The 15,996-nt window shown below is 30.7% G+C and overlaps 1 protein-coding gene across 1 annotated transcript in view; it reads left to right on the top strand.

Annotated features, from left to right (window-relative positions):
• The window catches only part of LOC108753683 (trehalase-like), a 23,959-nt gene extending 10,892 nt beyond the window's left edge, over nucleotides 1-13,067 (top strand). The window contains exons 3-9 of the mRNA XM_018495510.1: nucleotides 924-1,225; nucleotides 2,616-2,794; nucleotides 2,977-3,155; nucleotides 4,495-4,741; nucleotides 6,083-6,323; nucleotides 7,645-7,844; nucleotides 12,814-13,067. Of these exons, the coding sequence (XP_018351012.1) occupies nucleotides 924-1,225; nucleotides 2,616-2,794; nucleotides 2,977-3,155; nucleotides 4,495-4,741; nucleotides 6,083-6,323; nucleotides 7,645-7,844; nucleotides 12,814-12,975 (1,510 nt within the window). The 3' untranslated portion in view covers nucleotides 12,976-13,067. The remainder of the gene's footprint in view (nucleotides 1-923; nucleotides 1,226-2,615; nucleotides 2,795-2,976; nucleotides 3,156-4,494; nucleotides 4,742-6,082; nucleotides 6,324-7,644; nucleotides 7,845-12,813) is intronic.
• Nucleotides 13,068-15,996: the final 2,929 nt, after the last annotated feature.

Here is a 15,996-nt window from a genome sequence, read left to right on the forward strand (position 1 = left end):
ATTCTTTGATTTATTTCAAATAAAAAAAGTCCATATAAACATGTGTCCTAAACGGCTTAGTCCGAAATATAGGTGAATGTTCGCAAATGTTTAACGAAACGGTAAATTGCGTTGGAAATATCTTCCTGCATAAATATGCCTTGCTTCACGTGAGTTACCATTCGCACAACCGTAAACAAAGTGACAAAGTCAAAGTCAAAGCCTTCTAAATCACCAGACTTAAATCTTTTGGATTATTTCCTTTGAGGGCATCTAAAATCATTGGTTTATACCAATTAACAATGAAAATGATTTGAGAAATCGAATAGTTGCTTCATGCGAGGCAATATGTAACACACCTGGTATCTTTGAGCGTGTACGTCAATCTTTGAGAAGAAAGCTCGATGGATGTATCATGGCGCAAGGTGGATATTTTCAACAAGAGGACTCGATTACGTAGCCGAAAGATTTCTAATTTATAAAATATGAGGTTTGAACGACAACTCTATGTGAACAATTGAGAGAATATAATTTGTTTCACGCAACAAATTGTACGATTGACTCTTAAATACTCTGTCATTTTATATATTGTACTTTTAATTCTTGTTATTTACAGCTTTTTATTATTTTATTGTATTATTGTTTTCTTTTTCGTTAGATATAAAACGTTTACAATTTGTTAAAATGCTTTGGCCAAAGTTTTAATGTCATATAATATTATACAATAACACAAAACATATGGCATACGAAATTATAAATAAAATTATTACACTTTATAGAATTATTAAAACTTAATTTAAATTATAAAATGGATTTTACATAGAAGGATTTTATTACAATACACAGAAACTTTTAAAATCACCCATAAATCCAGAGAAAGAGAAAGAATATACTAGGTGCACTATATAAGTACGTCAGAGTTAATTTAATTCGATTTGTGCTAGCTTCAACGTTTTGATGAAGGCTACCAGCAACTCTCCTAATCGCACCGAGGTAGCTAAGTTCGTCGCGGAAAACTTTGCTATGCGGGACGAACTGGATAATTCGACATTGCCGGACTGGAAGGAAAATCCTGGTATTTTAAAATCCATCAAGGATCTCCAGTATCGCAAATGGGCAAAACGTTTGAACTACATTTGGAAGACTCTGGCAAGAAAGATAAATAACGACTTGGTGGTCAATCCGCAGCGGCACAGTTTGATCTATGTAAATAACACTTTTATCATTCCCGGTGGACGATTTAAAGGTAATTTTCCGCGTGCGAATTAAAATTCATTTTTCAATTTTTTAAAATCAACGAGCCAACGTCTAATTATTTCATTAGTAAGATATTTTGATCTATCAAATGAAATGATTGTTTTTTTGGAGAATTTAGCCAAACCTGATTTACATCCTTAAAACACTTTTATTGACTTGCACATTTCTATGGATATTAAAAGCATTTAACTTTGCTCTTTTATAGTCTTAACTTTATAACTTCTTTGGATTGCATGCATAAAAATTTCTTATTTTATGAATTTAAAAAAAAATTGCATCTGTAAAAACTTTTCTATTCTTGATAACGATAATGTTGATAATTTTTGTGACTACTCAGCTATTTTTGTTGATTTGCGTTGATAGTAGCAAAAGAAATAGTTTACCTCTTATGTTTTATGCCGCTAAGTGATAATAATTTTTATTATATAATAATAGGTACATATGTATATATATACATATACATCATATACATATGTATACATATACACACATATATATATATATATATATATATACATACATGATAAAAATTATTATATATCATATATAGTATATATATATACATATATGTATACATATATACTTATATTGTGCACTAATGCTATAGACATTTCTTGGTGAAAAATAAATACTAAATTTAAGTTTTATTATTTATTGAATTTAAATATTAAAGAACCATTGCAAAGAAAACACTTTTGCTTTTGACTAACCAAAAGAATTATAATTTGAAATTAATACGTTCCACGTGGATCACGCTTAGCTTACGAAAAAGTTGAATTATTGCAAAATTATAAATAATATTATAAAACTGCTACATATTATTTAATAGTGATAACTTTCTAATCTTTACTTACATTTCTAAAATTTTAATTTTAGTTTTTATTAAGAAAGATTGTCTAAAAACAAAGTGGTGTAACGATAACATTTCTGTAATTATAAAATAATTTTTAATACATATCATATATACGTAAAAACATAATCATGATATAGATACAATGCAACATTGATCTATTATATCTCCTTATTTATATCTAATAATAACGTTTGCAACTCTTTAACCATTATGAAATACTTGTTATTATTTAATAAATAAATAATTAACACAAATCAAAACACCAATAATTCACACATAATGGTCCAGTTTTAATCAGGAGATACGGTCTCGTAAAATAAACACGGCATGGAATGTATTAGGGGACGAATGTCTTCCTTGTAATATGAATTGTGTATGTAGCTTTCGAACTTATTTGTTTCATCATCGGAGACTATTATGCGTGTTATTTCTACATAATATTCAGTAAATTAAAAAATTTCAATGTTGTTGAAACAAAAAGAAGAGAGAAGAAGCTTATGAAATGAAAGATCAAATTTTGCTACAGAGTTTTATTACTGGGATAGCTACTGGATAATCGAGGGACTCTTGTTATGCGACATGCACGTAACCGTTAAAGGAATGATCGAGAATTTCCTTTCTATGGTAGAGAGATACGGTTTCATACCGAATGGTGGCAGAGTTTATTATTTATCGCGAAGTCAACCGCCCTTGTTAATACCAATGGTACGTACTACCGGACAATGTCCAAGTTTCTGCCTTTATTGCAAAACGTTCAAGTCTTGTATTTTGTATAGAGATCCTTCTTAATGAATCTTCTACATATAATCTACTATCTCTTTGTTTTGAACTATTTCTTAAAGAACTCAGAATCTCCGTTTTGCCTTAACGACGCGAATGTTTTTTAGGTCGCAAAGTATTATGACTACACGAAAGATCGCAAATTTCTGAAGAAAAATATAGCAATCCTTGAAAGGGAGTTTGAATATTGGCAAAACAAAACGGTAGATGTAAGGAAGAATGGTAAAACCTATAAGATGGCGCATTACGTGGTAAACAGCCGCGGACCTCGACCAGAAAGCTACAAGTAAGTTCTTTTCGTAAAAGATATTGTTACAAAGATATCATTAAGAAATTTCCCGGGTGAACGTATAACTGTTGGAGAAAAAATTCGAAAATAAAAAAATTTTGATTATAATTTTATTAGGAATGCAATGGATATCCGACAACTATCCGGTCTATCCGGTCAGTTTTGTCTACAATTACACTAAGTAAATGACTTTACAATATACGGAATAATAATAAAAACTGAAAAGATTAGACAGATCTTTTTGCATTAGATATACGACGTATTAAAAGCAAAGGCATAGTATGTTAATAATAAACATTTATTCTTATTTTTAATCATAATGCAGTTTAATATCTAATTCTTATATCTGTTTTGTCAGTTTCTATCAATATAGATTAATTTTAATCCTGGTTTTTTATATAACTCGCTCTTTATCTTTTTCTAATTCTTAGAATTTAGGAAAGGATAAAAAATATGTTAAACCAAGATTAAAGTTAATTAAGTATAAATTAGTGGAAACAAGCTCAGTATTTTTTCTTAATTTAATTACTTTTTTTTCTCTTACTGATTTGAAAATCCTTTTCCGGAATTAAAGTATACGCATTAATGTCTGTGAGGTGGAGCCGAGAATGACAAAAAATTTCAAAATTAAGATTTTCTTTACCATTTCTTAGCCCAATATGGCGCTCCAGAGCTGTCACGTCGTGATAACATTCATATAAAAGCTGTACAATCTGTACTTACAAAATAGTAATCCACAGACTAGTAGTTTACATAAAGAAACAGTATGGAGTTATTAAAATTGGATTTAGACATCTAATTAAAACGTAATTGTTATACAAAAATTTATGTGTATGTGTGGTGTACGTGAGTGAGATGTTGATGTAATAATGTCAATGACACGTAAATTGTCTGTGTGTAAGTGATATTTTCAATATGACTAATCGTCTTTAGGATCCCCTTAAATTGCCTGATTTGTGTTTGTCAGCTCTCACGTTGCGGCAGCACTAACCGACGGCCGTCATCTTTTGTAAACAAAACTGACCGGATAGGCCGGAAACTGGATAGTTACCGGATATCTATTGCATTTCTAATAAATCATCTTTCTGTATCAGCAGCGCTAGAATAAACGTCTTTTTTCACAAAGTTTATTCTAAGTTCTCTTAAAATATCCTATCCACATTACAGCGCCCTTTAATTCTCAATTGAGAAGCAGCACATAACAAATGATACCGTGCGATGGTTTGTTCTATACAGAATTCACTTCGACACCTGCATCGATCACAGCAGGTCTTTCATTATCATTTTAATTATAAAAGACTAGTACGTAAGAACAAATGTGTGCGGGTTCTTATAGGGAGGATTATCAGTTGGTGCAGCAAGTACCGGAGAAGGAACGTGGGTCGATTTATAACGACTTGAAAGCCGCAGCGGAGAGTGGCTGGGACTTCTCCTATAGATGGTGCATACGGACTAACAAGAACGCCAATCTTAGTCTCGTTAACGTCTCCACAAGTGACATCATACCCGTCGATCTGAATGCGATATTACAGCAAAACGCCAGGATGCTCGCCCGCTTTTTCGTTATCCTGGGCAACGTGAAGGTAAGCCTTTTGCTAGGCCAGGCATCAGAAATGAAAATGGCGGCGAAAAAGAAAGATATTATAAACAGGTGTTTTCTTGTTTTCGATAGTTTGAAGTATAAAAAAATTAAATTAGAAAGTGCTACAACATTAAGGGAGGCACTTGAAAGTTATTAAGCAACAAAATTTTTTTTTGTTTTACGATTTCGAAAATTTGAAAACGAGAAGAGATAACGAAAAATGACAAGAGAGCTTTTTTGTTGCTGCTGAAATGTTCTACAAAATAAGTACCTATCGAACTTTGTGTAAATAGAATTGGAGACCGCGATTTGAAGGTGAGTGAAATTTCCTGAAAAAAACGGGCAAAAAAATAAACATTTTTTCAGTTATTACCTTCTACGTCGTTTTAAGTGCATCGAAGAATTAAAAGTAGCATAAGATAATTTAAGGTAGACATCTTACCTGAAAAAATGAGCCTAAATTGAACTCCATACGATTAATACTTTCAGAGATATCGAGTTCCAAAAGTAGGCACAGATAAGATATCTACTTTAAATTATCTTATGTTACTTTTAACTCTCCGATGCACTCAAAACGACGTAGAAGGTAATAACTGAAAAAATGTCCATTTTGGCCGTTTTTTCAAAAAATTTTACTCATCTTCAAACCGCGTTGTATTTCCGATTCTGTTCATGGTACAAAGCTCGATAAGTACTTATTTTGTTTGTAGGGAATTTCAACAGCAACAAAAAGCTCTCCTATCTTTTTTTATTTTTATTATCTTTTCTTATTTTTGAATTTTAATCAAAAAGTCAAAAAAAACGTTATTACTTAATAATTTGCAAGTGTCTCCTTTAATGTTGTAACACTTTCTAATTTAGTTTTTTTATATCCCAAACTGTCGATTAAAACAAAAAAAAACACCTGTTTATAATTTCTTCCTTTTTAAAACCTTTAGTGACTGGCCTAATCACCCTTTCACTCACAATCAGATACTCAAACAACGTTGCGCGCAACACAGAATAATCCCCACGCATAATGCTGTATTTATTGCCGCATCACATTAAAGTGCGATATGATAATATTACTTTGAAAATCAGGAGAGATACGGTATACTATTCCCAATCTTCATTTATTACATAGTATAAGCGAGTCTCAATAAGCGAGCAGAGGCTGAAATACAGGATGATCGTAGATGTTATTTTAAACGATTGTTTATAGAAAACTGAAAAAAGTAACTTTAATTTGGTTAGATAAATGGCGTAATATTGTTTATATTTTTGTCCCAAATCGTTTATTATTGATTGCGTTACATTATGGCGTCCACATGTCGTTGCCATTTTCTCCTCTTTCTTATTTCAGAAAAATTGGCATTACGCCCAGATTGCCTTGGAATATCAAGCTGCCATTGACAACGTGCTGTGGAATGAGGATGAGGGAATCTGGCTCGATTACGATATGAAAAATAAGCAGTCCAGGAATATATTCTATCCTTCGAATCTATCGCCTCTGTACACCATGAGCTACGATTGGAACAAGAGAATGAAATATGCGTTGCGATCCGTTTTTTATATTAAAAAAAACAAGATCGACTCGTATTTTGGTAAGTAGAGTGTTGTCCTTCTAAATAAATTACGAAATGTTTTCTTTTCCTTTTTTCAACATAAAACTTCAAATACATATAGTGACTATGAATCAGATTGAAATCAATAATTCGATTGGATGCATATATTTCGATATCCTCCCACATCAGAGTTTCTTTGTCCATAAGATTTCTAATCTCCGCTGAATTTGAACTTCCAATATTCAGTTGATCCATTCACTCGTTTTTCTTAAAGTTAATCCATCGAATAATACTGCGCGTGTTCCGCGGATATCTAATTTTACGAAGTCGTGTTATCTTAATTCGCATAGTCGGTATTTTAACTCTTCTTGATATTCTTATTAAAGATCCTCCTATTCCAACACAAGTAATGATATTAATTCTCTCTCTGTCAAAAATTATTATTCCTCGAAAAAAACAATAATTGAGTTTTTTTTTGAAGAGTAATCATTTTTGACAGAGAGAGAATTAAAGTTTAAAAAAAATTAAAAATTAAAAATTGAAACCCAAATGATACAGTCTTGACTAATTAAAATATATATTAAGAGTAAAACTTAAATAGTACTATCTTTATTACTTAACTCTAATTATATGTATCTTATCTTTGTATAAAAGATTTGATATTATAACAATTAGCGCCAAGTTAAATTTCACAAAATTTTGTGTATTATTCGTATAAAAAATTATCTTTTTAAAAAAGGTAAAGAAAGGCGTTAAAAAAAATATACGTGGTAGGTACTATTTAGATTATATTCTTTTTTATTTGGTATGGTTGGTATGAGATTTAATTTGGCGCCAAAATTGTTGATATCAAATCTTTTATACAAATGATATATAATATATAATTAGAGTTAATTACAATTAAAGTTATAAATAACAAAGATAATACCACTTGGGTTTTACTTTTTAATTTAATAGAATTTAATTTAGTTAAGACTGTATCATTTAGATTTAAATTTTTAATTTGATATATTAGATTTTTTCGAAGTCATATTATTCGATGCAATTAGATATTTATTATTGTAGTTATTTGATATTTCTTATATACATTGCAAATTTTTAAATTACAATATTTTTTTATAAGCTAGACTCTTTTATAAAAGTTTATCAAATGTTGTCTCGCTCGAAAGAAAAATATTTGGATAAAAATCAGCTAAAGAAATCGAACACAATCATTGGGGTGCAAAGAGGTTAAGATGCACTCTCGCGCTTGGTGACTTTGATTCTAATCTTTTGGATTCCATCATCTCGAATCAAGGCGCAATAATTAATTGCGTTACAAGCAGTAACGTAAGAAAACGATACGCTTGTCTGGTTACAGGTGGCACGCCAGCCTCCATAAACTACACCGGCGAACAATGGGACTTCCCAAACGCGTGGCCGCCATTACAATCTTTCCTGATTCTGGGTCTCTATCAAACTCAAGTAAAACCAGCAATCGACTTGGCCAAGGCACTGGCCGACAGGTGGCTCAAATCAAATTATCTCGGTTACGACGAATATGGCAAGATGTTCGAAAAGGTAAGCCCATTTTTCTCGTATTAGATCGATCCTTCGCTCGAATCAAAAGATTAGGAAAGGAAAAACATTTCTTGTGTTGACAAATCGCGACCGATGTTCTACACGAGTACTTGCGTTGTAACTATATTGAATCTCTCAAACAGAATGATAGATTCTATATTGATGCATCTGATCTGTTTTTTATTCCTGCACAAGAACTTTCTGTCTCGCTTTTGCCAAATGTCAAACATATAATATCGATCTCATTTTAAGTTCCAAAAGCGTATACTAGTTCAGACACAGATAATAGATATCTATAGTTCGAGCTAATCGAAGATGTGTTCTTCAAAATATATAAAATAAATTTAATCCCTATAAAAAAATTAATTCTTTTATAAAAGAAAAGGAAAGAAAAGATTATATATAATATATAAGATATAAAATAAGATATTAACCCAGTTAATGAGTACGAATTGGATTGGATAAATACGTATGAATCAAATTATCGGAACCGCGTTATCTCTCTCAGCGAAAAAGGTATTGAATTTTGTAGAGATTGAATATATACTGAATCTGTTTCTAGATAAATATAATAATATGAACTCTAGTGGATTTATATACATATATATATATAGATTCGTATAGATTCAGAAATGAAAATATGCGGAAGTCTGTGATCCTAGAAAGTGATGTATCATTGGAAAGCACGCACCTTTTTTAATGATCACTTGCTGAGATCGGCGATTAGCAGTTGGTGAGTCTCCCTTGTTAGATAATTCTTCAATAACGCACGTTAAATTTGAGCGAATTAGTCGCATGTTCATTGCATTGAACATTGAGTAAGATGCAAAAAATAAATTAGTAATACGTAATTACGGATTTAATCAGATTGGTCGCACGTTTTATTTTTATATATTGGGTGAGATACAATACATTAGGTGAGATACAGAAAGCAAATAATTAATCCATAATTACCTGATTCGAGCGGATTACGAATAGAAAAATTCAAAAACTTGATTCGATATCGCTTCAATGAATAATTTTCAACATTTTTCAATAATTTTTCGTTTGCTGGGAAAGTACAAATTAACTATTTTTATACTTATATTGTTTATGTATCTGTTATTATTTTTATATTTTTTATTTATTATCTATTGTAATCGTAATATGTTTTATTTTCACATTTTATGTGACTTAATATTTTTGTTCTATATATTTATTTGATTATAATTTAGATATTATATTATACTGCACATCCATCTCTAGTAATATACAATATTATAAAATCTTTTCTTTATATTTTTTATTATCACATTTTATTTGGCTTAATACTTTTTTTCATGTTTATTTAACTTATAATAGTTGTAGCCCACTTGATGCTATTAATTTGAAGCATTTTTTTATTTGTCAATTAATAAAATTCTTTCTTCCGATTAATCAATCAAATACTTCGAAGCATTAATAGTGCCAAGTGGATTAAGCATCCAATATATTGTTTCAAGTTAATGTCAAAGTTAATTTCACATTCATCTCTCGCAATATAAAGGTCTCTTTATTCAAAAATTTATTTTGTTAGTATCGGCGTTCAAATATTAATACATAGCTGATATCAATGATGAAAATACTAATGCAAATAATATTTAACATGGACGCAGTGACGAAACACTATTTTTGCTACTATAAATACCTACTTTAGTTCCGATGCTGTCTGTAGCATCTTCTCGTGTTTCTTTTTGATACGGAAACTTGATGAGGTATATTTCGGAAAAGTCTTGAATTTCGATATGATGCGAGAGATGGTCGCTCGGACGTGTCTAGCACGAGGGTGACCTCGTCTCGTTTCCTTTGTCATTCCGCGTATCTTGCTGCCCTGCTGGAACGCGGACAGAACCGAGAGAAGGATGAAAAGCCATCGAGAAATATTGTCCGAGGTGCATACATATATGTGGCGCGTGTATGTGATTCGTTCTAATCCGTCTGTTTTGTTTTGCCATCCTTTGTTTATGGAAAATACGGTTGCGTGCGGGAATGGTATGATTAGAAATGCGTTTCTCAGCGAGAAGATATTTTATACATTACCAATCTCTTGGAAAAAGAGGAAAATATTGTCTCTATCGATGCTCGTGCATATTGAGAAAAAAGTGTCCGTAATAGCCAATATTAGATAGAATGAAAGAACGAGAATCTTCTTGCTTTTTAAATTACACATCGTCTCTGCACGGCGTTTCTATTTACTTTTCATCAAACTTATTTTATTATTAAATTTATTTAACCGCAAAGAGATCAGCTGTATTAAACTATCGATGCTTGATATTATATCGTAAATAATTATAACGTATTATTATGTTTTACAATCTGGAATAGTTAAATTTATTAAAAATAGTAAACTTGAGAATCTTCCTTCATTCAAATTATATTTATAAACACATACACAAGAATATTTACTTTTCATCGTGCCATTTTAATTATTGAATTTATCTTGGAATTTATTTAATTGTAAAAATCGACTGTGTATTATTGATGCCAATGCAATTATAGTAATTTTACACGCTAAAACATTCAATAATTATATAATTTACCAAAAATTGTATTTTTATAATTCTCCTTTCTTTTTCCAATTATGTTTATAAGTGTCTCTAGGTATAAGGGAGAGGATATTTGCTTTTGATTAAACTCATTTTATTATTAAATTTACTTAAAAAATTATAATTAAATCGGCCATTAAAATATTGATTCTCCATATGGCAAATATGCTAATGAAGAGAGCCCATCCAGCTGATCTTGACCTTGACATATGTTGTCAAGATCATGATCCTGAGTGATCTTTAACAGGTTTCAGTTGTTGCTCGTTATTCATTAAAAAAAAATTTATTAACAAAAAGTTGTGCTATATAAAACAAAATTTCTCTATTTTAAAATAAATGTTCTGCTTTAAAAACAAAAAATGTTTTTTTTTAAATACTTCTTACATAAGTTTTTATTTTAAAAAGAATTTATTTTTAAAGCAGAAAATTGATAATTTTGTAACAACTTTTCATTCAAAGCGAGATCACCTCCACCCTCCCCCCATCTTCTCCCTACTACGAGGCTTAGACTTTTTCGTGCGAATGGTCTTGTTTGGTGTAAAAAAGTCAGACGCTCTTAAGTAGGAGGGGAACGAGGTGAAGCTCGTTTTGCATGCAAAGTCATGTACATCCCGAGGCAGGGGGGAGATAGGATGGACTTCGCTTCGCATAAAAAGTCGGTCGTCCCGAGACAGAGGGGAAGATGGGCTGGACCTCGCTTCGCATAGGAAACCATTACGTACGTAGGGGAGGGTATATAATAATTTTTAATATTGTATCTATGTGGCAAGAATAAGATGTTATTTTTTTTATTCTTTTTATTAATGTTAATAAAAATAACTTTTTAACAAATAACGAGCAACGACGACGGCTAAAAGCTGTTGGAGGTCACTCAAGGTCATTTGGACCTTGATAATATATGTCACTGTTAAGGTCATTTGGATGATTTTGCTCTATCAAGCATATTTATTTACTCTCTTCTATAATATTACAAATAATTATAATTTTGATTGCAACTTTTAATTCACATTAAACCGTTTAATACTTCAACAATTCACTGAAAGTTATTATAACATTATAATATTACAATGCCCAAAAATGAGTATTTATAATATAAATTAATTATATTTTCACAGAAAAATTTAATAACGCTACTCAAATAAGAAAAATCCAATGTAAAACATGTAAAACAAATTTTTCTTAATGTAAGAAAATTGCTTCGCTTCTTCCATTCTCGTTAATGTTATCGAGCTGACTTCTTTTTCTCGTGTCCTTACATCATGATTTAAGAAGTAACAACGATTAACATCTGGCATAGCCGCATTATAATAACACAACTATTTAATAAAACTAATTTAATAAGCGTAATTTAAGCCATGATACAAGATAAAATTATACGAGTGTCATTTATATGTAGAGAATGATGGACGAAATTTACCCTTCGGTACTTTGTACAGATTACATCTTGTCGATATCGGTGTATCAATAACGAGCTGTCGCAGGAAATAGCCAGTCCATTTTGTTGAACAAACATACTCAATCGATTCAATTAAAGTTTCTTGCGCCTCATTCTGAAGATGAGAAAAGATCTTCGATCTGAAGATATTCTCTTGCGAGATTTTACACGTTGACGTAAGAGAATTGAAATTACATTTTCCATTTGCAAAACTGATTATTTGTCGAGCTCGAGTTAATTCTCTTTTAATTAGCTTTTTAAAAGAACGAATTTTGAAATAAACGTTTAAATAATCTTCAATGAAAATTAATTTGAAGTTTTAAATGGCAAAAAAAGATCAAGGCACTATACATGATCTATTCAATTTGAGCTCCAAAGCCATCAAAACGCAAAGCCATAAAAAAATTCAATGTGAATAAGATTTCATGGTAAAGTGTTAATAAGCGTCGCTCAGATACGTATTAACACTTTACAGTGTAATCTAATCTGACCTATATTGATTTTTTTTTGCGTCAATGGCTTTGCATTTTGGCTCTAGAACTGAAATTGAACAGGCCTAGTCCAATGACACAATTAAAAATGCTGTTCGATTGAAATTTACATATGATTCTCTAATGAATATCGAAAAATCTTAAAACAAAATATTCCTTTACCGTCAGAACGAATATTTCGAAGAAGATTCGCTCCACGAGTTCTCGACGAGTTCTCAATCGCTCAGACGATGACGCTATAAGTATCGTTTAACTAACTAAGGAAAGTTCATCCAAGTTCTCTCGCGATCGAGAGAAATTAGATTTTCACTGCAAGATAAGTATTCCTCAGCGCGAATTAACTCGCTGCTATAACGGAAACCACGGAGGAAGTGATAATTTAGAATGCGAGTCTTGATTACTTTCGTACGACGCGACGCGATTTGCTTTGCGAATCAGAAACGTCCGATTACACAAAGTAATTAATTTTTGAATTTCAGTATAATGCCATGCATCCAGGCGAAGGTGGTGGTGGCGGCGAATATAACGTACAGGACGGTTTCGGATGGACGAATGGCATTGTTTTCGAGTTTCTCCGCCTCTTTCCGGACGCGGAATCTGTGGATAACATCAAATACGACAGCAACGGTATTGATAGATAATATACGAACAGATTAGTAGCTAATTGATTTCGTAGAAGTCTAAACATTTGTTTTTTTTCCAAACAAAATTGAAATTAAATAGATTAAGAGAGAAATTGATATTTGATTATGACGCCAATTTTTTTAAATTAAATTCTTACACAAAAAGAACTATTTTGCTAAAGTATTTAAAAATTTAGGTAGATGTGTGTGTGTGCAGATCTAAAAATAATTTTTAATGGAACCATCAAAATAATTAGGAAGGAATATAATTATGTAGGAAACACAAGCATGATGAAGAACGCTGCTAAATACAATATAAAATTTTTATATTTTAACATTCAACTGGAACGTTTCACATGATTATTTTAATAGTCAGAATTATATAAAAAAATTATTTTCAGATCTCTCTGGTGAACATTTTTCTCGAATCTTTTCATATTTTTTATGTAAATTCGGAATTTTCAGAATATCTGAGTAATTTTATGACTGTTTAGAAAATTTTTCTAGTTTTTTATACAAATTTAAACATTTTTCAAGAAGTGCCGAGAAAGTCTATATCTTATCTAGAAAATTTTTCATATTAAAGATGCGAATTCTGAAATATTCTGTAAAATTTCTAAAATTTCTTATTCTAAAAATTTCTGACGAAATCTTATAAAATTTAAAACAATTTAACGCATTTTTTCAAAAATTATATTATCAAAAATTTTAGAATATTTCAGAATTCGCATATATTAGAAGTTCTAAAATGTAAACTAGTATTTCTGAAAAGTGTTCCAATTCGTATAAAATTTCTGATAAAAATTTTCATCAGGACTGTATTTAAATTGTTATTACTTCAATAAAATTGTTATGTAATCTTTAAAACTAGAAATCGATCAGAGCATAGTTTCCTTATATATTGTTAATATAGCGTTTCTTTTGTTATAGATATTTTTATTTACAATCTTATTTCGCAGAATTTTTCTTGCAATAGTCTGTTTCTTCCACAGTAATGTTAGAAATACAGTATTTGGTTTTTTTATTTGCAAACATTTAACAACACTTATGTGTATAAATCTTTAAATAGTAAAATTAATCTATGGAAATCATTGTTTGTTAAAAGAAAATTTAATGTTTGACTTACATAAAAGCAATTACTAAACAATTATAAACAATTGATTCAAACTAGATTGTTAAAATTCTATTTTATGACAAACAATTATATCATAAAAATTATCTAATACATATAAGAATGTAGCGGGATTTAGGTATTATATATTTTTAAACGTTTAATGATAAGCGTAGACAAAAAACAAAGCGGAGAATCATCTTGCAACGAATCTAATCCACAAGAAAAAATAGGGTAGCAAATAAAGAGTATCAACTAGGGTATCAACTGTACCCTTATCGCAAAGTACTCTCATATTTTAAATTATGTAAGCTCCATGAGGACTCCATAAAGGACTCAGATCGTAGCAGAAGAATTATAACTTTATATTATTTTTCAATTTTCTCTCTATTGTACAGTATATAAAATTGGAACGCAGAGATATATGTTGAACGTTACTACGTACCACGTAGGTATAATAATTTGGACCTCGTTTGCCTGCAAATTGATTGCCTACAACACCATTTGCCTACATCACATTTGCCAACAGTTCGTTTTTGCGCACAAATATAAAATTAAGAGAAAAAAAGCACGTTTACGCGCACAAACTGCATTGCATATATAATTTATTATTATCTACAAATCGATTGCCTACAAGCCCTTTTACACAGAAATAAAAATTTCAGAGGCGAAGTCATATTTGCCTATACATTTATTTACTTTTACTACTGCCCACAGATCAATTGCATATACATTATTCTCTGCTTTAAAAACACAAATTTTCTGTTTTAAAAACATATATTATTTTCTTATGTAATTTAAATGCTTGTAGGCACACGCCGAGCTGTAATAATATTATGTGTGTAATGCAGTTTATGCGCAATAATATCATGTGTGCAAACGTATATTTTTCTTTTAATTTGTGCGCAATAGTGCATGTAAGCACAATCGAGCTGCAAACAACAATTTTTGTGCACAATTAATGAAACTTTAATGAACTGTCGGCAATGATGTAGGCAAATGATGTTATAGGTAATCAATTTGTAAACAAAAGGAGCTTTCTCTTATAATTTATATCGTTGGATTAAAGTTGAGGATTTTCACTCTTATATCGAATTTCGAACTGGTACTGTTAATTTACTCTGTCGCGTGCGACAAAAATTCTTTTTTCCGAAAGCAGCTGAAATAAGTTATGATTACACAAGAAATTTTGAATGAGTGAACGTTGAAATGTTGAAAATTGTAAAATTGTATACATTACTATTTCTTTACAATTAATGTTATGCACAAGTCCATAACACATTTTTTTATGTTAAATTATACCGTTTCGTTAATTCTCTGTTTTGCAGTAAAATAAATAACCTGTTGAGTCGCATTTTATCGCACATTAATGTAACAAATTGTTGAATAAATACGGATAACGCATACGTGCAATGATTTTGCTATATGTATATATTTACTCTCTTCTAAAGGCATCTTTAAGATTTTCTTTATATTGTCGTTATATTTAATCAATCTGTACATGATTACACTAAATAAATAAAAAAAATTAAATATGGTAAGTAAATACACTCACTCACAAATATAGATCATTGAATCGACAGTGGCTTATATATTTTATTAGGTGTACAAAAAAGTTCTGAGCTTTTTTTTGTAAAATTTCCTTTCCCATCGTATGTAATCGTACGGAAATGGCTTGCTGCGTAACGCCAAGCTGTTCTGCAAGCTCCTTTTCAGTTTGCGCAGAGTTTATATCCAGCAGTGCTTGCAATTCGTCCGTTTCAATCTTTTCAGGGCGTCCAGCACGCGATTCATCTTTAAGACTGAAATCTCCTTGGCGAAACTTTTGATACCACCTTTTGCATGTTGCATGACTTACAGCGTTCTCTCCATATGCAGCACAAATCATTTCAGTGGCTTCAGCAGCATTTTTCTTCAGATGAAACGCG

The sequence above is a fragment of the Trachymyrmex septentrionalis genome, unplaced genomic scaffold (genome assembly GCF_001594115.1).
Source record: "Trachymyrmex septentrionalis isolate Tsep2-gDNA-1 unplaced genomic scaffold, Tsep1.0 scaffold114, whole genome shotgun sequence".
NCBI lineage: Eukaryota > Metazoa > Arthropoda > Insecta > Hymenoptera > Formicidae > Trachymyrmex > Trachymyrmex septentrionalis.